Genomic DNA, 26,126 nt, shown 5'->3' on the forward strand with positions numbered 1-26,126 from the left:
ATGGAAACCCTAATTGTTGTTATAACAGTGAGCTGCTATATGCAAATCATTCTGTAACCAAGCTAACATGTGTGTGCATCAGCACCTACAATAAGCGCAGCAATTTTCACCTGATCAAACAAAAGCCTCTTGTACATATTAAAAAGTCTGATGTTTATCCCAGGTTCACAGCAACAATTAATTTAGGAGCTACTAAACATCACAGTTCACTTCTACTTGGAATTAACTACTAAGGCAGCATACAGTCAGTTTGTCTTACAGACACTATGGAGATAATGAAGTATCATGAATGCTGCTTGGGTCGAGAGGTTTAATGAACACAGGTGACAGTGTGAAGAGTGAAGCTATTCAGGGACGCTTGGCCAGCACACAAAGAAGACAGCCATGGAGTTCAGACATGCGTACATGGAGAAACTCTAGACTAGATACAACACTCACAAATGATCCAAAATGTTACCACATGCACACACACCAACACATTGCGCCTTTTCCTGTCTGCAGAAACAGAACTTCCTATGGGACTCAGGGTCGCATGTACGTGTGTGTGTGTGTGTGTGTGTGTGTGTGTGTGTGTGTGTGTGTGTGTGTGTAACTTCCTGGCAGCCATTGAGGAAACATCAGTCGATAACAGCGGAAAGAGACATAAAGGGAAGAGACAAGAAAATAAACCCAAGACATGACAATAGTAAAATGGGCCAAAGGAAAATGTTGCTCTTATAATACTGTAAGAAAATAATATTAAGATAAGTATTCATTCATTTTGTGCTGGCATGGGCCCATGTGTGCAGCAAAGTAATACCTCAAACTTGTAGGGAAAAGTAGTAGTTATAGATAATAGTAATGATATGACTCCACTGGCAGGCGCTAACTTGTCTTATTTTCATATATACCTGGGGATAAAACAGCTAGATTGCACATAATATTGAGAACTTGCACTACCACTGTGACTGTGCTATCAGTCTTTCACAGACAGCCAAAACCTGCACGTTTAGCTGATAGCCAAGTGATGTTCAGTGTGATTTTAGTTGTGTTGGTCGGTTCAGTTTCAGTCCTGTCAGACTGTGCTGAGGGCAGGAATGTATCAGCATGTCTTTGAGTCTGTTTACTGTGTCAAATCTCTCTATTGTTTGCTCTGAGGATTACTGCGTTTTCTGACTGCTGAGCTCCAGAAAAACTCCCAAGCAAGAAAGCGTGTTATGTTACTATGACTACCGACAACCATAAGATGTCATGTTGGCATTATTATCTTTTAAACATTTGTTTTTATTTTGATCATTGACAGGTATTTATTTTTTTATATGTAGTCAAATCTTGCAGATCCCTGAGGTGCCTTAAGGGCGGGTCATGCAACCACTTTGGGAACTTTTTCCAGAGAGAATAGCATCTTTACTATACATTTACTGTACAACGGGTGTGAAAGCAAAAGGGAAAAAAAATTCAGCAAGGAAAATAAGTTATTGTGTTGCGAAGCAAACAGCAGCAGCAGACTAAGAGACTGTAAGGAAATAACAAGAAATGTAGAAAAAAGTACACTATGTGTAAAGAAAACTATAATTAACATTAATGCATGCAGAGTGGTGAATCATGCAAAGTCAGAGTGAAGGAAAAGGCATGGAAAAAACAGAACAAAGATGAATGAAATAAGTGTTTATTAATCAAAACAGTGTTGAAATTCAGCAGAAACAATGTGCAAGGAAATACTGGCACTAAATAGTACCATAGCAATATAAAGCTTTATAGTGAGCTCATTTTATTCAATCAGAATGGAGTTCTATGAAACACTGTATAACACGACTGATTGGTAAAACATTTTTTGTTCAGAGAAGTGTATCATCTTTTAAATTATTTAGAAAAAGCCCTCAATTACATCTGTGGCTAATGCCTATAAAAAGAAGCCTCCCTATAGGCTGCTGAGCTGTGCATCATCCAGGCAAGCCTGTTGATTGGACCAAAAATTGCAAAATTAGAGGGAGTTGACATTTATTAACAAAAAACGGTGATGCAGCCATGTGTCCGTGTCTCTTTCTCACTGCTGTGTTAGAAAAATTTTGTGAAACACTGTTACTGTTCTTACAACTGGCCACTGACCTGCCGATCAACCAGAAACTCTCGTTTCATTGGCTGACAATACAGAACATTATGATTGGTTCTTACCATCTCTCGGGGCAGGAACATGTCCTCCTGCCGTAGGACCACAAGACACACACTCTCTCCCTGTCGCGTGCTGCGTAGCATACACACCAACTCCTCTTGGCCCACACCTGTGATATCAACACCATTGACCTAAACAGACACACAGAGACACACAGAGACACACAATCAGTATGGCTGTCATTTTGCCTTGTTAAACTAATATTCTTTTTATCGTTGCACATAGTTTGTAGTCAAATAACAAGTGCATACATTGATAAATTTGCTTATTGTGATGTCATTGTCATGGTGTAACTTTAAATGCCTCTTAATCCTTAAATCTGTGCAACTTAGCTAAAAGATGTTGTAAATCAATAAATCATAATTACTGATAAAAGTATTGAAACTGTGCGTTATTGGTTTTTTTTTTTTCAATTTTCATGTTTTTCATCCGATTTTACAAAATACCAACACAAAACAGTGATTCAAAAGATTTTTAAATGTAGAATAGTAAACAAAATATTCATAAACACTCCAAAAGTTATTTGAACTTTGTATAGTTTCTGAGGCAAGGTCATTTTATGAGCAGAGTGCAAAGGTGCTCTGAGGGATTCATCATTTATTCTGAGCACAGAAATGCAGTCAGGGGGCTTTTATTTTGAAACAGAAACAGGGAAGGTTGAGTAGAACAGAAACATGTGTATTTCCTCATGCCTGTGACAGATAAAGGCATTGAAACTATAGTAAAAGGTGGTACTGAGTCAATATAATTATCAAAAGACCATTTTCGCCTTCTACTTTTACTGAATACCGTCCACTTCATGTGGTTGACAGCACCACACACTGATACCATCATTATACTGTAAACCCTGTTGAAATTCTAGAGATCAATAAAAACAGGTTTATGCAAATAATGATCTCCCCTGGCCATTATGGGCAAATTCCAACGTAATTCCTGTGAAATACTATATTTGCACTGCATGTCTAGTAAGAAAACATAACACAATGACATTAGTTTTCTGCTACAAACGGAATGAATGATTTACCTTCATGGTTTTTATTTTGGATTAATGAAAATATACAGCTATATCCTACTCTGTTTTAAAGTGTTACATGGCTGCACGAGTCCTAAAACAGTCAGCTGTCCTGTACCTCAAGAATGCGATCTCCAGACTGCAGGCGTCCGTCTTTGACAGCGGCTCCACGTGCCAGAATGTTTTTGACTAGAATAGGACCGGGACCGTGGACTGAAGAATCTCTGGTTACTACAGTAAAACCAAGACCTTCAGAACCTAGAAACACACACAAACACAGAGATGTGACAGAGAAAAGATAGGAGAGGTTCAATACACAAGTGTAAGTAACACTCCCAGGCCTATTTCAACACCCAAATATCCTGTACAGCTGTTTACTCCCTGTCTCTATATTTGTCTTCCACAGGCTTTGAGAGGAAAAAAATCTGCTAGGCGTCCTACCACCCACACACACACACACACACACACACACACACACACACACACACACACACACACACACACACACACACACTAAACTACTTGAACACATTGTTGTTGACTCAGCTCGCGACTACATACTATAACAGTGATAACTTAAAGCCTTGGGAGATTTTGTGTGTGTGTGTGTGTGTGTGTGTGTGTGTGTGTGTGTATGTCGCTTTAAACCCTTTAGTTATAGCAGGTGCGACAGTATCTGCAGGTGTGGAGGCTCTTAAAAATGGGTTCAGGTGTGGGACAGACAGGAGGAAGAAAAAAGGAAGGGACGAGGAAAAGGTAAAAGAGGGATGAGTGTAACACCGCGGAAATAGGGAGTGAATGTTCTGGAAAGAGACGTGAGGAAGATTAAAATAGTAATCAGTGAAAAACACGTGCGCACACACACACATTCAAGCACGCATGCATGTGCACAAAAAAAAGACCACACACATGGTCAGAGAGACTAGTTGTGTGTTTTATGGACCTCATTTAGTCTGGTCTCTTTAGCAGAGCCAAGTCAGCACTTTGGTCCAGTATGAATTCATATCAGCAGAAATGAACAGATCAATAAAGACTTAATAGACCCTGAAGAGAGGGAATCAGGAAGATGGAGAGAGGAAGGACGAGAGGAAGGAGAGTCAGCCAGAGAAAAGAGAAAGGAAGCTTTATAGAAATAAGCACAATGCTGAGGGAACAGCTAAAGGAAAAAAAATATGTTCAATAAAAGGCAAGAAACAAAGAGGGTTAATGATGTTCATTGAGGAACCTGAACAGCCTACAGGAAATCCAAATGATATATAAAATGTCACCATTTGCACACAGAGAGGGAAAAGAGCACATATCTGTCTGTTATCTATCTGTCTGTTAGATACCTGAACTTTTGAATATGTAACTGTTGAAAATGAACTCAAAGGATAAGAGGAAATTGAGGAACTGCGTCAAAAGATATATGAGAGAGGTGCGAGTAGGCCCAAGCCAAATGGCTTAAAATGTTATCATGATATCAAATTTTCATATGGGTCGATATTGATAATTATCTACCAAAGAAACTCCATTTATTATTTCTTTCAAGTTTAAGGGCTGATTTTTGTTCCAAAGTGAAAGTCACTGAGGTTAGTATTTTCTGCAGAAGTTTTACTTGTATGTAATTTCTGCAGTTTCTCTATGAAAACAATAACAAAAGATAGACTTTGATGACCTTGTGAAGTAGTGTGGGGTCATTTATCTGACATGGCACATGAGGCAGAAATCATGTTTACAGACTTGTTAATGTATGAAAGTTTAATTCATGTTCCCTTTAGTCACATTAGGTCATTTCATTATATTGATCAGCTGGTTAGTCAGTCAGTCACGTTAACTCCTTAACTCATCATTGGCATTAGATGAGTAAACTATACAGCTAGTGTAGCTAACATTATGTGGCAAATTCACTAAACTATACTAAAAGTAACTAACTCTGCATAACTATGCACTACGATTGCCTCTGCTTCTTTTTTCTTCCGATTAATGGCAGGAGATAACTGGCGTTTTAGATGCATTACTGTCCCCCTCGACAGTGGCTGGTTTAAATGTATGGAGAATTTATCAAACATTTATTATATCATTATCAAGGAAAATCATAGTGAGATAATCATCATTATCATTTGTTCGCCCAGCCATAGCGGTAAATCTCCTGAAATATTTCCACTCATTAAAGTACAGTAAGTAACATTTACAGAATACTGCTGATCTGAGACGCCCCAGTCTATCTGAGTGAGGCTCTGTTCTGTCGGCAGGTGTTCCTCACCTTTCTTTAGATCGATCCTCAGTCTCCTGCCTCCTCTCTTATTGGTCACCAAGCTGGAGAGGGCAGGACTTTTCTTTAAGAGAGGGCTCTCACTCCTTCCTTTGGGTGTCTAGGTGGAGAATGTGAAGCATACATTTAGGACACAACAACACATTAAAAAGTATTAGTAGTATAAAGTATTTAAACCTCTGAAATTTGAGTACATTGTTTTTTTTAATGTTTTTTTTTTCAAAAATATAGTAAAGAAAAAAGCAATCAGCAACTTGGCATGAAATGTCCAAAACACTGCCACAAAATATGTGAAAGGTATCAAGAAAATGACCTGAAAATTAGCTTAAAAAAAGAAAAAGAAAATCATTAGAAAATTTGTGCATAATGCATTAGTTATAAAGTGGTAAATTGCATCAATTTGTCCCATTCTACTTACATCATTTCTACACTCTCTAAATTATGAGAGCTGTTGATTGAAGTTATTTTATTCATAATAAAAAAATTAAAAAAACTTTGAGTAAGGTTTAAATTGCTTAGGTAATATCCAATAAAACACAAGTGACAAAGTCATTGTCAGTGTCCTCCACTTATTAGGTATTGCTCACAAAATTTAAATTGTAAAATGTTGAATTAAACATTCTCCACTGTTATCTTTCTTGTCATTTTCAGGACTTTTGACAACATGCTTTTTTTGTCTTTGTGTTTGGTATTTTCAGATATTAAGGGTCCTGTATTATGCTAATTCTCATGTTCGTACTTGTATTTGCGGTCTGTAGTAGAACATGTATACATGCTGTTATGTTAAAAAAGCAACTTAAAAAACCCATTATTTCTCTCATACTGTCTACCTGAATCTACTTACAGTAACCCTCTGTCTGAAACGCTCTGTTTTAAGCCCTCCTCCCAAAAAAAGCCTAGTCTCCCCTGATTGGTCAGTTTCCAAGTCATCCATATCTGCACTCTCGATGTCGCTGCACCATCACTGCAGCGGCTGAATGACTGTAACAGCACTCTAGCTGTAATTTCTACCTTTAAATTGTGTAGTTGTGACACAATGTCAAGGACGTCCTGACGAATTTTTAGAGGTCACAGTTTCTGAATAAGGGCCTTGTGTGTGTTTCTGCAGATTAAGCGCTTTTTAGCTTTCACAAGATTTATATGGCACCTATACCTACTTTGTCATTAAATAAACTTTTTTAAAAAAGACATGGAAATCTGTCTTTTTACAAAACGGGACCTTTAATGACAAAAAAATGTATCAACCTTTAACTGAAAAATGTTGAGTGTCTGAAAATGAGGCAAACACTTTATTAAAATTCAAAATGAAGTATTGTGAAATGCCATCAAAACTGTGCTGATATTTATCACTGTGTAGGGAACCACCAGAAAGATCGTTTCGAGCTCTGCCAGAAGTTTATGAAACTGCTCCAGCGTCATCACTGCAGAATCACAAAAAAGATTTGTTGTTTATTTATTTCAGTACAATAAGGTGATAATCAGCTGTTGCTAAGTAACTGTTGCCTCTTCTGTCAGCTGTTTTTCAAATATAAACCATGTCACCATGGTGATGTTGCCGGTACAGTTACATGTGTTTAAATAAGAAAGACATGATGGTCATCGGAAAGAGGCTGGAATCAACTAAAAATAATGAGGGATTGATTCTGTCTCTACAAACTGAACATATCCTGACAGAATTCAGAGTCATAAAAGAAGCCTGAAATAAAGATACAGTACAGTGGAAAGGCTGAGAGTAATTGGCATGGCAAATATCTTGGCCCAAAAACATAAAATTATGGCATTTAATGCCTTCGAATAATTCTAAATTTCCGTTGATGAAAACCTCAGAGTTGTTGGAAGGAGAAGACTTGGGTAGACATTAAGGCTTGTGTGTTCTCTGAGAAAGTTATGCAGGAAGCTGTTATTTAGCTGTGACAAGAGCAATGACGACAAACAGACGACTCAGAACTGAGTCTGTTTCTTGCTTTTTCACATCAGTGTGACAAAGTAGGATAATTGAAATATATCACATTATGAGCTGCTCGTTTCTTGATGTTAATTAACAAAATTTTCTTTTGTGTCCCTTTAATGTCCAATCAGGCAATATTTTGGTATCTAAACTGTGTTAAAAATGCAGGTTTTAGAACTGCTTCCGACGCCCATATTTATCATTAAAACCAGTGGCTCACTCTTCATGCAACTAGCTACTAAACAGTCAAGATGTTTTTGACGTCGGAACAGAGCTACTTACACTGACAGCTGCTTCCATAGTGGCAGCTTCCTCCACCAGTCTCATGGCTGGATTCTCAGGGGGCTTAAACACGGGTTTGGCTTTGACAGGTGGAGGTGGCTCTTTGGTCTTGGCAATTCGGGGACTGCTTTCAGGACCGGCACTGTTGCCAAACAGCTGACCAATCAGACTCTTCTCATAGCGATCTCTGTTGGAGGAGGGAACTACTTCCAGGCGGACAACTGGGGATCGCATTGCCTGACGGAACACTTCCTGGGCTCTGGGAGGTTATGGGGTAGAGGGTGGAGAAGAAGAAGAGACAGGAAAGTGTTGATAGACAGGCACAGACATATGTAGAGAGAAAGGTAGGTGATTTGTACAGGGGAGGAGAGAAAACAGTAGGGAAAGTTTTGCTCAACAAATGTTGATGTTTTAAGTGATGTTTGATAATACGTGTACTCCATATGGAACGCATTTACCGTTTATACTAATCATGCCATGAATCACACTTACATAAAGTGTGTAGTCATCAATCTCCGCCAAGCAGCGTAATTATCAAAGGATATATAACTCATGAGGAAAAAAAAATAATTAAAGTTGCATAGTATAAATCTAATTACAAATGACACACTGACAAAGTTTCCACTAATAACTAATTATTATAAATGGGATGTTTGGTTTTCAAAACTTGTATTATATCTTAGGCTCATATATCTTTACTAAACTAATTTTAAACAACTGTCGATTCAAAGACTGATGAGTATCATTGCAACTAACTACTGTTTTCAATGGCAATTATTTTTCACATTAATCCATGTGATTATCTCGTCTCTTAAATGTCAGAAATATTGAAAACAGCGAAGTGACAGAAAAAAGTATCAAATCTTCACCTTCGAGAGGCTAAAAAACAGCCAACACTTTCATATGAGCCAAGTAAATCCTGTGATAAAAGTTTGGGTTCTCCTCAGTAAGCCACAGTAGGCTGTTTTGTTTTTTTTTCTTTTAAGACTGGTGTACCTGCGTAGACTCAGCAGTGACTGTGAAAGCACACTGTGATGTGTATGTTTGTTGTTGTGCTACATGTTCTGTTTTGTTAAGTATTTGAAACGATGTGCATCTGTTGCAAGACAAATTTCACAGAAATCTGCATGAGTAGTAACCTATATCACAGCATGAGTACTCCTGAAACTTGGGCGTAATCCACAAGTAAACAGGTATTCTTTTAAAAAATCTAGTTTTTTTTCTTTGACCTTTCATTGTCGCGCAAACTGTGTTTGAAGTTGCTGAAAACTCACCTTTTGAAAAATTCCTTCGAGGGTGATTATGTTCAATTTTCTGTGTTGACATTATACAGAGAAAATAGGGTTTGGGGCTTTTTTTTAGACTTCTGATGGACAAAAATTGTCTTTTGTTTTGTTTTTTTTTAATGTAATTGACCAACGTGGCTTTAGAGTTATCTCGTCTGTTTGTTTGACAAACATTTGACAGTGCTTCAAATGTGTTTTTGCATTAGATGATTTTTTTAAAAACCTTTTTTGAGAAAGAAGGCTGAAAAACTGTCAAAAAATACCTGTGTACAAGATGGACTAGGTCTGAAAATGTCCTTCAACCAGTACTGTATAGCTATACAGAAACATGCATTCATATATTGCAGTATATTGTTAACTATAGTTCATTATTATCTAAGCTGCAATATACTGCATATCATTATTCAAATCAGTTTACTTCAATCTATTTCTATTTTCCCACTTGTCAGTGGTTACTTCTGGTGAGTCCCTGTGTCTGCTGCTGAGGATTTGTCTTCACTGAGCACCAAGATAAACCGAAAGCAGGACAGAACAGGAGATGCAACACAGAGCAATGACACCTGTACAGCAGGCCATTATAATCTCATGAGCTATAAAAGAGATCATTTTGCAGAGAATTAGTCTCTATCAGATTATGCTAAGTATATTAGGGGGACCACTGTGTCAGAGGCGATTGGGACACACCATCATTCACCTCAGATAACCGACAGAGAAAATCCAGTTTATTTAAATTCTATTAGATTACCCTCCTATTATTTCCCGCCCAGATTATTATTACAAGTAAAATGATCATTAATTCTCTGGAACTAAAGGCTATATTTAGAAAGTCAAGAATGAAGAATATACCTACGTGTTTTAATACATCAGATAAGAAAAATAACACTTTAAAATTTGATATTAACATAACTGGAAGACTTACTAACGTAAAGCTGGTCATGAAATGGTATTGCGGGGAAGTTTCCAACTAATTCAATTGGCGAATAAGCACAGGAAATCAACTTTGTGTGTCAAGAATATGTACCGTACATTTATGAGTGACTGAATTTGCATAGTATCTACTATGTATTATAAATATAGTATATATTTATTAGTTAGTATTTAAACGACTGAGGAGCCCAACGCAATATACCTGTAAATCTTATCTGCATGTCTCTTGTATACTTTCACTCCAACTGTAAATATAGAAGTGTATCTAGGGTGTTTAAAAGGCATTATTTAATTTAAAGACCCAAATTTTATGAGCAAACAAATTTAGAAATTCTCATAACATAGGTAAAAAATAACTCATTGTGGGCACAAATTATGAATTTGCTTGCATGTTACCCCCTATGCCCGCCAGTGGTATTATTATTCTGCATGTAAATCAAAGAGCCAACTTCTGTCAATGGTGCACTGAGTAAGAATGGTTTATAAGTAAGTGTGGGTGTGTTTAGTGATGGGTGGTCATCTCTCCTTCTCTCTACTCACACAGGATTTGCATATTGAAACCATTGAAACACACCAGGCAGTCTGAGTGAGTGCTTGTGCCACACCTAGCTGAATGACACTTGTAGTGATTTCCATTGTATTAAGACCACAATATAGTACAATGAAACTAGATGAGAAAGCTGTGTGTGTTGATATGTGTGTATGGGGACCATTGTGCACAGATGATATCATTATTGTTCCTGATTGGACAATGTGTGCAGGCTCATTTGTGTAAAAGAGATATTCTGAACAAGCAGGCTACCTAAATACAGCTGCCAAGCTGGGACAATGGAGTGTGTGTGTGTGTGTGTGTGTGTGTGTGTGTGTGTGTGTGTGTGTGTGTGTGTGTGTACATGGCACTCACAAGGATCAGTGGACTTTCAGTGGCCTACTTACACATATTTCACTGGACCCAACCTCCACATCTCAATACACCTGCCATGACAGAACAATACTGGCAAGAGTCTATTTGTTTGTGTGTGTGTGTGAGTGTGTGTGTGTGTGCGCGCGCGTGTGCGTGTGCGTGCTCACACTCAAACCTCTCAGTGGTAAGAAAGGGCCTGTCTATAACACATACAAAATTAAAGACTAGTTTGTTTTATAAATCTGCATTTGTTCATATGCATATGGATATGTGTTTTAAGGTGTAAGAAAAACTGTGTGTGTGTGTGTGTGTGTGTGTGTGTGTGTGTGTGTGTGTGTGTGTGTGTGTGTGTGTGCGTGAGTGCATTTGGGACTATACACCGGTCTTTGAACAATAGATGCAAACCCCTCCGGTGATAATCCGTTTACCTACAGTACGGCATAAAATACCTCTCATATAATCTTATTACCACACTGAACACTGGACAAGGACTATTGTGTCGACTGTATAGACATTGTAATGTGCTGTAATCATTATAACATCCGCATCAGTCCTTGTAATCTGTGGCAATCGCTTTTACAGGTGCGTCTTTTGTCATTTTAATGCTCTGTAATCATGTTACATCCTCAAATACTCTCATGTTAATGTACTTCTTTTTAGGTGCTTCAGTGGTACACAACGCAAACTGCTGTGAAACATCTGGACTCGAATGAATCTTGAACAAATCTTTCCTTAGAGGAATGAGGTGGAACGAGCAGACGCACAAAAGACAGCTCTAACAGACACACATACACACACATAGATGAATTTGTAAGCAACGCTCTCCAAACATCTGCCAAGTGTCTTTTCTGCTGTTGTCTGTGATGGCAGAGCAACAGTGATATAAGCCGTCTTACAATAGGAAGGGAAACAAGACACACAGAGGCAAAGACAGAGACAGCAGGGAAACAGGAAGAAAAGACAGGCTGGGCTAGACTTCAAAAGGTTTTATACACGACATACATCTACTTATGTATACACTTAGGGCTTTGTTTTTTTTTCTTGTTGATTATGTCATGCATAGGACACATATGTGTAACTGCATTTTATTCACTTTATTTAAGCTCAAATGTATATGTGCAAAGCTCAACTATATTTTAAGGAATAATTCAGTACTGTCTATGGAAACCACATCTTCTGCCCGCAACTTGTTTTTTGTTCTCTATAAACATGGATTCTATTTTTGTTCCTTTTCTTTTTTTTCATCATTATAGCAATATAGACATTCAACTTTACTGTATTCAGGTGGAGACCAAAACTTTTACAGACAGTAGACAATTATAGAAAACTGTCGCAGAGTGAAAAAACAAATTCCCTGTACGGCTTGACAACACTAAAGTGACATTTAGTTTTCTTTTTAAATTTCGTGTGAACTTATCCATTTAATAAACAGAACCTTAAACTCTATATTAACCTAAAATCATTAATTAAACATACAATTTAATGTATGATGTCCCTGATCACATATACATGAATCCGAATTTGTTTGATCAGGAAAGCAAATTGTGAGAATACCCAACACTGTGTTGTCATACAATACATCAGATTGTAGAGCAACATTCATTTTATTCTCTCATATCGCTGGGATGTGCTTTTGCAGCTATTAAACTCATCTCAGAGGATTTTTTTTTACACCTCCTCCTCCTGAAACACACACAAACAGTGTTGCACTTACTGGCTGAATGTCTTGTCCATGAGGTCAGTGTTGTTGATCCTGACGATGCACTCATCCTCTTGAAACAAGCCCTCCTTTCTTGAGCGACTCTCTTCCTCCACTCCACGGATGTACAGACCAAGAGACCTGACAGGAGAGTTAGCAAAAGGAGAAGGTTTAAGGTACAGTTTTTTTAACATCTTGCAGACATGCATGCATACACAAGCACATCCTCAGAGTGACTTTGAGTGTGCGTCCCAGAGGACTGATGCGTTTGATGGGGGAGCCCACAGAGACCGTCCATATGGTTTATTTAGACACAGCTATGTCAGATACACCCCCTAACTGTCCGTTCATGTCCCACTGTGGTTCTATATCAGTGCTTACAAGATCCACCTTTAACTGATAAAAGCCAACCAGGGAGCACACTGAGAGTAGAGTAACAAAGTCATGACAGACATCTAAAGGTGACCAGTTGTGTCGATTAAAACATGGTAGGGGGCGCAGATTCAAATTTACAGGCAGCTAGTAAGATAGTCGAATAAACTGCCAGACTATCTCAGTACCCTGAATGTCAACTGATGCCCCAGCAAAACACAGCTTAACAAAGCAGAGGTGATGACACTGACACTCAAAAGACTTGAGCTGCAAGAGGATGAAACTAGGTTAAGAGGTGAAAGGGATGATGGTAAATGGTGGAAAGAGATGGAGGAGGTTTTCAGGGAAAAGGAGGAGAGGGCAGGAAAAAAAACAGAGAGAGGGAAAAGAGAACAGAGAGAGAGAGAAAGGAATTTAAGGAGGAGATTGGCAGGGTCAGGTGAGTCATGAGAACAGCCATAAAAGCTCATCCTGCTTTCCTTTAGGAAATCCCCATCCACTGTCTGACTGTCACACGCCCAAAGAAAAGCTCTGCATCGCTGTGCAATTTTTGTCTTCCTTTTCTGCTTATTTTCCATTGTGTGTGTGTGTGTGTGTGTGTGTGTGTGTGTGTGTGTGGTTGTCGTGTACGTGCACTGTGGTACCAGGGTCCAGAATTCCTCACAAAATCAGAGCAGGATTACGAGAAAATAACTGTAGCTGGTAAACAGACAGGACTTTTTGAGGGTACAGGGCAGAATTAGGGCTTATATAAATGGGTATCTCTTTTGTGTGCGCATGCATTTTTTTTGTACGTGTGTGTCTATGTGCACACAACTCACCGTCCACTGAGTGAAGAGCTGTAAGGAATCACATGGATTCCCAGAGGACTGTCTTCTCCCATGATCTCCACTGTTCTGGTCAGGCTGCGCACGCGCACACACACACACACACACACCGCAAAAATCAAATCAGTGGGAGAAAGAAGAGATATGTAATATTAGTACACTATAACACAATACAGGTTAAAGTTCTGTCACAGTGAAATAAAGGCCAGCTTTGACTTAGCACGACCAATGGGAAACAAAATAGGCATTTTTGGATCAGAGGAACTTTGTCAGAATTAAAAGAAGCCCCTTTTTATTGTGTCTGTACCACAATAATCAGGATCAATTGCAGTTCTCAGACACTGTTTTGAGGGCCTTTTTTAGCTCCTATTTCAGGGTAGGCACTCTCCCAGCACAAGAGAAACCAGGAGAGACTTAAGTGTAACGTAAACGGTACAGCAGTAAGTGTATGTTGATTGGTTGAATACAGCCCATGCAGCACCAGAAGCCGCCATTTTCGAAAACGTGGTAACCATGTAAACAAGACACAAACAAGTGATGAAGGAAGTGGAGAAAAACATTCAAAATGACCAACAGTGTAAGTCCGAGCTTTAGTGAGTACATGTGCGACAATGGAAATTCAGCCCAATTTCGACTCATCAAAACGAAGGTGAGAGTGTTATACCATCCGCTGGCCGGCTAACTTTGTTACTTCAACATTCCCATTGGCTTCGTGAATAAGGGATGCACGATATTAGATTTTTTGCCGATATCCGCTTTAAAAACAACCCATTTGCCCGATTACAGACAACAATATCGATATATATATATCCCCCTTTTTTTCCCCATCCAATTTTAGTGATCATCAGCATGTTGGCTGATTCCTATATTTGATTTTAAAGCCGATATATGCTGACGTGTCAGTTTTTGTCAGAGAGAATTGAGAATCAAGAAAACGTTAATGTCTATCACATAGAAAATCACCTTTGGTTAAAAGCTCAAAAAAATAACATTCACAACCATGAGACGCACATTAAAACATACTAAAAGTTCAATAAGTTTGGTCTGAAAACTACAAATGTTGCACAAGATTAATTAAAATTAAATGTATTGTATACTTCAAAAATGTACTATCCTGTTTTAATCATGGAAAGTGTTGATCCCTGGATGAGGACAAATCGCGACTTAAAACACAGTCGAGAACCCTTATTTTCTAAATCCCACTAACACATTGTGGGAACTCTGTTAATCGACTAACACCAGCCTATCGCCCCTTTTTAATGTTTGCTTACAGAGACACTCTTCATTACAATTACCCCCAGCCAGGGATAAATCTGTGACACAAGCTAACTAGAAAGCACACAATGCAAACCTGAGAACATGTAATGAATCCTTCCTTACACACACACAGTATACACAGAACATAAAACATAACGTGGAGACAAATTCAAGTGAGAGAGGGACCATAACACAGAGAAGGAAAGGTCTCAAACACATAAAGACACCAGAATAAAAACACTCTTGAAAATGTGTCTCTTGAGGGAAAGTTTGAAAAGTGCTATCCTGGATTGACACATCGCTTTCCATGGATGCATTCATTGTGCTAAAAATACTTTTTTTTTGTCAATGTTAATCCATGTCTGTGCACCCAGCCCTTAGAGAAGGGAATGCCGACACTCTATTCAAAGTCAACAAAACTGCAGACTGCTCTGTCTGTGTGTGTGCGTGCTTCTGTTTGTCAAAACTTTTTTTTTTTGGTGCCATTCATCTCCATGGATTTCTTCCTCTCTTTCAATCTCTCTGTGTGTCTAGTTTGGATTATTCAAGTGTGCGTCTGCTTTACATTCTGTCTGTGTTTTAATGTGTGTGCGTGTTGAAGTCTTTGTTTGTTTGATTAGTTTATCTATCAGAGCACAGCCATTAATCCTCCCCTGACCTTCTCCCTGCTCCCTGTGTGTGTGTGTGTGTGTGTGTGTGTGTGTGTGTGTGTGTGTGTGTGTGTGTTTTTTCTAAGTGAGTTTGTCTGAACTTAGTTTTGTACCCTTTAGTTCTACCCTCCTCTCTCTCCGTCTCTGTCTCTAACTCTGTCTGCTTATTTTGTCTCCCTCTCTCTCTCTAGACCATCCATCCATCCCTAAACCCCCATGAACTGATAGCGGTACAGATGCTGATAAACTCCAGAGAGAGGGTGGTTGATGATGCCGGGTGGCAACAAGGGAGAAATGAAAAGTTCAAAAACAAGTTCTCCCTCTCTCTTTGTCTCTTCCCCTCTGTCTTCTTCAGGCGCGCGCCCGCGCCCACACACACACACACACACACACACACACACACACACACACACACACACACACACACACACACACACACAAAGCTAATGCTGCCTCATAGTCATTCAGCAAATTTGAGTTAATCCAGGCAATAGGAAACAAGGGACTGCACAAGAGAGAAAGGCCAGGGCAGAGGGAGGATAGATGGAAGAGGGAGAGCAAAAAGAAGGAAAATATGTGGGACAGGTAGGGAGGCAGAGAAAGGGTAGGAAAAATGTATACATCAATAAAAATCAAGAAAAGATAGAAGAGATGGGCAACAGCCAAACTAGCATTCTGCTAGCCATATTACAGGCCTTGAATAATAAAATGAATAACCTTCATGGTTGCATCAGTTTTCAATATCAGGAATTGTGACCTTTGATTTACCAAAACTTGGCTAAATCTTGGACAGTGTCATTCAACCAGGAGGCTCTTCTTCAATATGCTGATCTGAAAAAGCAGAGGACTAAGAGGAGAAGCAGGTGTGCGCTTTATCATGAATAAAGACTGGTGTGACGGTGGAAATGGAAGATGCCGTCCCGTGCCTGCTCGTCCTGCGCCACATGAGCAATAAACACTCTGGATTACGCCATCAGAGTCACTGCCTGAGTTTAGGCTGTAAGTTTGTAAACAAAGTAGTAAACAAACTAGGATGAATGCTCCCAGGCACTTGAGAGTTGGCACCAATCAGAGTGTGAAGCATGTTTCAGGACACCACTGTGGACATCTGTGACAACATCAGTGAAACCATTCTGTCTCTGGTGGATTAAAGTTGTAAAACAAACCAAAAAAAGGACTTATTTGTAATGCACAAGAGCTGATTTGATCGCATTTTACTGAAGTTGCGTCAATGCGATAGTTACTGTGATATTTCAGTCTGGACCAAAGAGGTAAACACACTGACCAACAATGCCATCCCTAGATTCACAACAGCACTGTGGCTAAAATTGTACAGGGTACATAAAACGAGGAAATACAGATATGACTGAAGAGGAAAATAAGAAAAGAGTGAGGGAGAAAAAGGAAAAAGAATGCGAGGTCTGGATGCAAGATATACTGAAATGAAGGGAGGAGGAGGCAGTGAATTAATTAGACAAGGCTAATGAATAGCATTAATATGAGAGGAAAAATAACATCCACCCCTCCCTCTATCCTTTCCTGCTGTTGTGCCTCTGATCTCTAACACTCCCAGTAGAACAGAAACACACACATACACACACACACACACACACACACATACACACACACACACATACACACACACACACACACACACACATACACAAGCACTTGAGATCCATTTGTGTCTCCTTTTTTGTGTGTGAGATGTTTGACAGGCTGCTTCACTGCAAAAAATGAAGTGGGGGTGAGAGAGAGAGACAAAACGGGTGAGACTTGAGAAAAGAGAGTGCGAGCGCAATGAGAGAACAAGAGACTGAGAAAAAGAGCCAAACACAGAGAGAGAGAGAGAGAGAGAGAGAGAGAGAGAGAGAGAGAGCGAAGCGGAGAGAGATGAAGAGAGCAGGTGTTCTCTTTATCCACCTGCCACTTCACTGATCCTCGCTATGAAAGACAGAAACACAGAGGAGAAATAACAAAAAAGGAGGATGTGCATTACCAAACCACTCTCTTCCTCTCACTGCATTTCACCCTCTCAACCCTCTTCTTGTTGTCACCTCGCTTTCTCTCTCTCTCCTTTACTCTCTAGGCTTGTCTTCAAAGTGCACAGCGCCATAGATGTAGGGAGTAAAGGGGATGAAAACCAGTGAAAATGTACAATGCTACTAAAGGTTAATGTATGCAAATACACACATACACGCATCACAAAAGAAATTAAAAACACTAAACAGTAGTTCTTTGATGAATGAATGAGCACAGCGCTTAGTATAAATAATAATCAAGCGTAGGTTAATTACTTATTGTGAAAAGTGAGGTTTCAAATAATATTTCATTTAAAGATAATTATTCATTGCATAAAGCATAGGGGTGGGGTAAAAATCTATACAGCATAATATTGCAATTTCTTGCATATCAATACTAGGATGACTAGTATCGATTATTTATCACAGATTATTGTTAATATTGCAAAGACAAATTTGGTAACCTGCCACAATAATAAAAATGGATAGATTTTTCAGTCCGATAAAATAAAAATCATTGAAGTGAGATGAACAGACTGGAAACTTTATAACATGAGATAAAACAGATGTTTAACAAGTTTTCCTTTAGGGACATCATTTGCAGTTTTAAAAAGGCATTAAATCACAATATATCGCAAAATACTTCAATATATTTCATTCCTTGTGATGGGCATGAGTACCATATAGAGTACTTGCCACCGCCTTGCCCTGCTGACCCTCTCTCTGTTTATCATGACACTGCTGCTGCAGGAGTGTCAGCTCTGCACCAGGGGAACAGTGACAGGGCTAACTGTTAGCATCACAGGGCTAGTGTTACTTCATTAATAACAGTTAACAATTGAGTCAAGCTATTTCGGGGTTTGTTGTGAGCTAATCGTGTGAGCCAATAGACAACTCCGTGTTGGCTGTTAGCTGCTACTGTGTTAGCTCTTGCTAACTGGGCAGACGTTAAACTGACACAAAGGAGAGCAGCTCAGAGAGGGTCCTTTAGTGCTGCGCTTAACCTGGAATGAGCTACAGAAAGTGTGCAGATTTTTCTCATGTTAACTTTCAATTTATGGTTAAACAAGCTAATTAGGGTCTGATTGTTCAATAAATTAATTTGAAAATTATATTCCTATCCTAACGTCACATTTGTACTTGAGTTATCTATGATAATAATAGTACTCTGATATGGAAGTAGAAGTAGAATGTAGAATGCCCAGCTCAAGTTACAGCAATACTCAGGATATAACACGATGTTTAAATTAGCAATAACATTGCAACGTGAGCCAAAAACTATGATAAATTTTTTTGTTTGGTCTCTGCTGATTTCCACTGTTATAACAAATTTATTTTTTAAATTTAGTTTAGTTTATGCATTGTTGTCCCCTGCTGGCCAAGCTATTCAACAGATGCTGACAGGATACTGAACCCCTATCAAAAGGAAGCGAGGCCTTGAGCCAGGGGGAAATTTGAGAGTGGAGGCCTGCAACGAGCACAGCAGCAAACAGTTTTTTGACCACGATTAACTTGAACACACTTACACTGATTCTTACTCACATCTACTGCCAAGCTCAATGCTGCTTTTAGTTAAAGTTATAAAGGCAGTTGTTCCCAGTCTATTTTAGTTGTGTTAAACACCGCAAAAATATGTTTCTTTGTTTGAACTGCAACATGCATCTGAACTCCCCCTCTGTCCCTGTTCTGGCTGGCGACCTGAGAAAGGTAGGACATGCCGCTGTAACACCCACCCCTGTTAAAAAATGAAATGATGCATTATGTTTGAATTACTATAAATATTAACAGAAAAACTTAATAGAATGGGAGAAAAAAAAATCAATAAAGAAGAACGGAGGGAAAAACTTCAGAGAAGAAACAAAAGAACAGAGGAAAGGAGGAGAGATGGATAAATGGAGAGTTGAATGGATACAGACTTAAATATCCAAACAGGGACTCTCACTGTTGATCAATGGAAGTGTAGTCCCCAAATAATAAACTCTGTTAACTCTGGAAACCCCCCTTTCACAGTTTGTCTTGTGCATCCAACGAAACCTATTTACCTTTTCACCTCCGAGCTTCATAAACTCCTCCAATACCTTGCCTTATTTCACAGAGAAATATTGTATGATGGCAAAGCTATTTCAATAAACCAATCTACAGTAAATCTGTTCCCTGTATAAAAAGCACATTTTGATTCAAAGGTAATGAGTTTCCCGGTGACCGCACTGTGTGGTTAAAATTATGATGAGCCATTACTGTTTTTATAGGTGTAGCTTCACACTCAAAGGCTCACGCACGCTCACACACACAAGGGACTGGACCGCAATGTGCATACAAAAATACACAGCAACAGAAGCTCATATAGAGCTGTACACACACACATGCGCGTGCACAAGCGCACACGCACACACATGTTCATTTAACGTATGCTTTGCTGTTCCAATATTTATGGCTGCATTCCTCGACTCATTTTGGACTTTTTTGCAATTTCAAGGATCGTTTCCCCGACGACCACAAAAACCATTACATCACTTTTACATTACTCACCGCTGAGATGGTGTGTGTGTGTGTACATGAGATGATACTTGCATAAAAAAAAAGTTCTTGAGAAAGTGAAACAAATGTGTGCGTCTTAAATAATGACCTTTATATCCACTTCATTGAACTGCATAGTACCAGAAGTAAACTAAAAACAATATTAGTTTGTTTATATTACTCGCATGCAGATGCTCACATTTAGTTATTTTAATCAGAGTTTTCTTCTCATCATTCATTCAGGTGAAGCTGTGTGTCACATTAACTTTATGTCATAATTTGACAAAAAGGCATAAAAATTCAGTTATTGCCAAGACCCTGCATGGATTTCCTGTGGCGCACAATGAATGTGAGTGTATGTAATAAGTATGTAGTTTGTGTCTGCATGTATGATCTAATCTCTGCCTGTGGTCGTAGCTGGTTACTATGGAGAGAGGCTTACACCACTAAGGCTGAAGTCAGACATTATTATCTCCGCACAGCTCTCGCATAAGTCTCACTCCGCACATGTGCTCTTTACAGGTCAACATATTAGTTTGCTTTAGTGTCTATGACTTAACTGTGGATTAATCGCACGCTCATACTGACCTGCTTATTTCAAAAACACAGAGTAATGCACCATCCATTAACAGAGGTCAATGTTGTCAGAGAGAGCGGCACATTGATCAATGATGTAACAGCCATTTTTCTCAAATTTACAACTGACCCACTCACTGCCTCGGTTTTATGTTAGTCATGCTGTTACAAATATTGGCCTTGGTTTGGTTGTGTGGACACATTGGTTTTGTATGTTTTCTTAGAGAACAACCTTGTTTTTATTCAGACTGGGAGAGATCTTTCGGTGACATCAAGTAAATGACACACATTTATATTACATTTAGTTGTTTTTGGGTTGGGATTTAATGCTTTTGGGGTCACATCACAAATATCATGATTTTTTTCTACTCACATTATGGAAAATGTTATTTTAAAAAAATCTGCATTTTATCCATATGATTTAAATCACTTTTTGGTTAAAAAAGGTGAGCATTAAAAATTATTCTGCAAAATTTTATTTCATACTTCATACTTCTCCATATGTATGTTATACAGATACACGTGAGATGGGCGTGTGAGTGAAAATATTAAATTTCCCAAAAAAGAAGTCTTAATTTGGTTTTAGAAAAAGGCAGTTTTATTACATTAGGCAAAGACTGACAGAATAAAATTATTACTTTTTTATGAAGTATAATATTAGGCTATAATATTAAGCTTAAAAAAAAGCTTAATGTTATGCCATGTTATGCGCTTTAAGAGTTGAGGCTAAATCACAGACTGTAAAAATAATAAATGTAGACACCCTGATGTCACTGGTTTGTTTACTGGCCCAACCTTGGTGTATTGGATCCAGGAATGACCATATTTTGAGGAGATGGTGGAGCTGTGGAGGAGTGAGGGATGGATCCGATTTATAGATGGTAGCAGTTCTGGCAGACCGCCTGTCACTCAAGCAGCCCCATTCTTAAACATGCGTAACTTTGGGCCTTCATGAAATTGATGGGTAAGTTATATATATAAAAAAAAAAAATCACCCCCATACAGTTGGCATGAACAGGGAGATAAGCTTTAGTAACCAAAACTGTTTTTTGCACCAGGCTGTAAAGATGTTTATTTATGCCGGAAAGTTGGGCTTTTTAATATGGGGGTCTGTGGGGACGGACACTGTTTTGGAACCAAGTGGCCATGCGAGGAGCTGTGTTTGCCACTTTTGTGTTGGCTTCATTTTTAAGCCCCTGAGGTCACCGCTTGGGCTAAACACTGGAGGAAAATGTGGATGCTGAAGTGATGTAGAAGAAGCTTCTCAAGTTAAGCTAGGACTATGCTAACATGTAAAAAATAAATACCGGTATTTATGGATTGATACAAGACATCAAACATCTGAGGCTGAGTAAACAGATTCACAGGAGCCTGTAATTTGTGTTACATGTATGGTAACTATCTATTCTCAGTCTGTGTTAAAATGTGTGAGCCTGCCCCCAACACACTGGAAAAATAAGAACAAACACACACACGCACGCATGCGCAGGCACACACACACGCACGCGTGCACACACACACGCACACACACGCGCGCGCGCGCGCGCGCGCACACACACACACACACACACACACACACACACACACACACACACACACACACACACACACACACACACACACACACTCACATGCTTACAAGGCCCATGGGAGACATAGGGCATTCTGCATCCCTACCACTTCATTAAGCAGCCCTCATTAGTGTATGCATGTGTGTTCAGTGGTGTCGGCCTGTTAAAAAAATAACAGTTGCAAGTGTGTAGCTGTTTATTTTTGAAGCCATGTGTGTATGGCAGTCCTTACATGTCTGTGTACGTTCTGTTTGTGTTATAGTGTGTGTGTGACCCTGACCCTGTTTTTGCAGTCTTTTGTAGTCGGCTAATGATGGGGCTTCTTTACACTAACTATATCTGTAAGGGCCTTGATCTGGATTAGGATGCAGCTTTAATGAAGGAAAGTAGGACACAAACACACACATGAACATCAATATACATGAATGTAGACAAATGTGCACATGCAGAAGCCATCTTCATAATGACATCACAGGTGGATCATGGTGCAAGATCTGTAAAAACACTGACCTGCCATTGAAGGTGTGTTTGACTTCAGCTCGTTCTACCCCTGCTGGCCTCTCCACAGCGGGACTGGCTACCTGCAAAAAAAACACACAGAGCACCTTCCTTTTATTGTGAGTTAGAAACAACAAAAAGAGCAGATCAGCACCAACAGCACATTTAATCATTCTTAAGTGGAAGACATCATGGCGGACAAAAGACAAAGAAGAGAGATAATGTGGATTCCTGGAGACATGCGGATGGATTAACTACTAAACCCTTTAAATAAACAAAAAATATATAAATTTGTAAATAAGTGGAGGCATTAAGAAACGCCCCATGTTTTGATTTTGTCTTTTAATGCACTTCACCCAAAATAAAAGCCGAAGCTCAACAAGTAAGCGTTCGCAATTTGAAAGACAGGGGAGAGCATAAAGGGAATGGATGAATTGATGAGTGAAGTGATGAGTGAAGGAGCTGCTAAATTGATGGATGGACGATGTAAAAATAGCAATTAATATGTGAAGACAAGAAGACAGTGTTGTCAAGCAGTAATAAATAATGCTGTCAATGGGCATGGCAACTGGGAGAGAGCGAGGGAGAGAGGTGGGAGAAAGAGAAGTTTAAATGTGAGCCAAGGGAGCTGTAATAATTACTTAATACAATGACAGAGGGCTGGCATGAAGTGTGTATGTGTGTGTTTGTGTTAGAGACACACAGAGGTGAGCTCCACAGGGACAAGGTGACATGCCCAACACTATAGAGTTGATGAATCATCTCATGCTCAACATGTGACAGTGTCTATGTGCACCTTCTTGTGTGAATGACTGCATATATGTGCTTTTGCAACAACTGCTACACGTTTGTGAGTCCACAGAGTTAAAGCTGCATCATGAATATCTATGCAGTTTAATTCAATCAAAAAAAAATCCTACCTTTGTAAAGCTTTGTAAACACTTCTTGGACATCAATATTTTATTGATTTAATCAGCCTGTAAGGACCTGACATCATCTCTAGGCCAGCTGCCTCTCAGCAAGCTCCTGTTTTTAAGAGAAAAATCACTAAGGGATGTCTTCAGCTTTCTGAAAACAAAAAAAAATGTGTACCTGGGATTAACTATTCACGTTCGAAATCAAGGTTCATAACTTTTTTAAACAAAATTGACTGTTAGCATACAAAAATCTACAGCTTTTACTCACACAAAAAGTACCATTTATATATATATGTGTGTGTGTGCGCGCGCGCGTGTGTATTAATTTATTCATTTTAGTTTACCAATCTGCAATTGTAGATTTTTGTTACCTGAGTGACCCTATATTAAAACATAATAATAATAATAATAAAAGATAGCTGATGAAACCAGACATTATAACTGATTAAGCTACAGACATTATAACTCTGACTGAGCTAACGTCTGCACTAATTCCAGTTGCCTTTAACAGCTCGATTTCAATTTCTTTTATTTCTGAATTTAAGCCAGATTAAAGTTAATGTAAAACACTTTCAAATTGCCTCACACAGAAATTGCACCTAATAAATTGAACTTTTCTTGAGCACTGTATGAGAATATCTGGAAAAATGAATCAGAATTACCATTTAGGTCTAATCTCTGCAAGGTTCATATTAACATGTGAATAACTGAGTTTAGGCTTGCATGTGTTTGTTTGAGCATATGTGGCTAAACACACGCAGGTCAATAACGTTCAATGTTAGCAGTAAGCACTAATGGACTCTCAATGTGACCTTTCAACTTTGACCCGTCACCTTATTGCCATATGACCTACACCACCTGTCAGAGAAGCGGAGAGGGAAGGAAAGACAGAAAGAGCAGCGAGCAAGACGGATGAGTGATGACGAGCAAAAACGTGAGGAAGATGTCAGAGAGGTGAAGAGATTCAGGCCGGAGCTGAAGACGTAACAAAAGAGATCTGATGAGAAGAGTTGGATGAAGGGAAGATGAGACTCAGCAGTGAATGGCAGACTGCGCGTGCTGTAACCATATGTTTGGTGGCTTGGAAATCAATTAGTTTGGCCTAGCTGCAGATGCTGTCATGTGAGCTTAATTACCAAAAGGATGACAGGTAACATTAATTATCCTAACCTCTTTGTCATAACAACAGCCACTCATACATTAATTGGAAAGTCTTTGGTGCTTAATTGTATGTCTCATTTAATAACTGCATGTAGAAGTAGTCTCTCTCTTCCTCTCTTCGGAGGAGCGACAAAATAATTAAAAAAGGCCAGCAATGTATGTTACTTATCAAAGGGTAATTTAGAACAAGCAAATGAATGTGAACATAGAAATGCACCTCATTATTCATTTTAACCTTAAAAAATCTTAGATAAAACAGCAAAATATACATTTGTTGAATAGTAAAGGGAGACCTCTTAAGACCTTCTCAACCATTTACCTAAGACTGAGAGGGGAATTTGAGGGGAAAATATAATTTCAAAATGTGTAGTGTTCGTACCAAAAAAAAAAACTGTGTTTATTGATCTGTGGGGTGAAATTATGGAACAGTTTTAATGTGGAACTAAAGTAATGTCCAGACATAAACCAGTTTAAAATAATGTATAAAAACATGATTTTCACAAGGTACAGGGATGAAGAGGGGTGTCTACAGGGGTTATGGTTATTTATTTGGTTATTTAATTCTTATATATTTTTTTGTATTTTCCTAGATCATCTTCTTTTTTTATGTAAATAATCATGGAAATATGATTTTGTGTATCTATGCCTATATGTATGTATGTATGTATTTATTAATTACAGTACAGGTTTAAATAAATAAGGAAGCTGGTTAATTAACATTCAATAATTTATGGGGAAGGATTAAGTAAGGATTATGGATTAAGTAAATTTTTACTTCTTCTCACTCCAAATTTGTAAACCAAGTCATCATGTGTTTGACCATTTCTCACTTCGAGTTTTTCATTGTCTGTGAATATTTTTTTTTTTTTGTTTTTGATTAATATTTTCTTTATTTCTTTTTTTTTACATGTTCAAAATAAATCAAAATCAAAAGATAAATTATATCAGACTGACCTAGTCATCTGAATACTTTTATCAAATAAATGTACTGATGTCATTCAGACTTGATGATGGCTTTTGGTCTAACAGTTTAGCTCAATTATATAATATTAAAAATACTACTAATATTATACTTTCTGTAACATTACCAATGGAAAAATTCTTTGGTTATTGAAGGTGCAAAGTCTAAAAGCAGTATTAAAGCTGTAAAATCCATCAGGGAGAAAAAAAAAAAACAAAGACACTACAGCTTAATATGGATATGTTTCAAGGTTGATCAGCACAAATTTCAGTAATTAATAATATTTTTATACTGCATCAAAATGTTAACAGTCCCATAAATACATTTTTTTGAG

General features: G+C 38.5%; 1 protein-coding gene across 3 annotated transcripts in view; it reads right to left on the reverse strand.

The window, feature by feature from the left end:
* Window positions 1–26,126, reverse strand: part of pard3bb (par-3 family cell polarity regulator beta b) — a 258,510-nt gene that overhangs the window by 169,716 nt on the left and 62,668 nt on the right. For all 3 annotated transcript variants that reach the window (XM_088083032.1, XM_088083030.1, XM_042494371.2), the window contains exons 5-11: window positions 22,766–22,836; window positions 13,658–13,741; window positions 12,480–12,605; window positions 7,649–7,907; window positions 5,410–5,518; window positions 3,283–3,422; window positions 2,155–2,283 (exon numbers count right to left, since the gene is read on the reverse strand). In XM_088083032.1, coding sequence (XP_087939158.1) covers window positions 2,155–2,283; window positions 3,283–3,422; window positions 5,410–5,518; window positions 7,649–7,907; window positions 12,480–12,605; window positions 13,658–13,741; window positions 22,766–22,836 — 918 coding nt within the window. The remainder of the gene's footprint in view (window positions 1–2,154; window positions 2,284–3,282; window positions 3,423–5,409; window positions 5,519–7,648; window positions 7,908–12,479; window positions 12,606–13,657; window positions 13,742–22,765; window positions 22,837–26,126) is intronic.

This window comes from Plectropomus leopardus, chromosome 10 (assembly GCF_026936395.1).
Source record: "Plectropomus leopardus strain MGB_pleo_1.0 chromosome 10, ASM2693639v1, whole genome shotgun sequence".
Taxonomy (NCBI): domain Eukaryota; kingdom Metazoa; phylum Chordata; class Actinopteri; order Perciformes; family Serranidae; genus Plectropomus; species Plectropomus leopardus.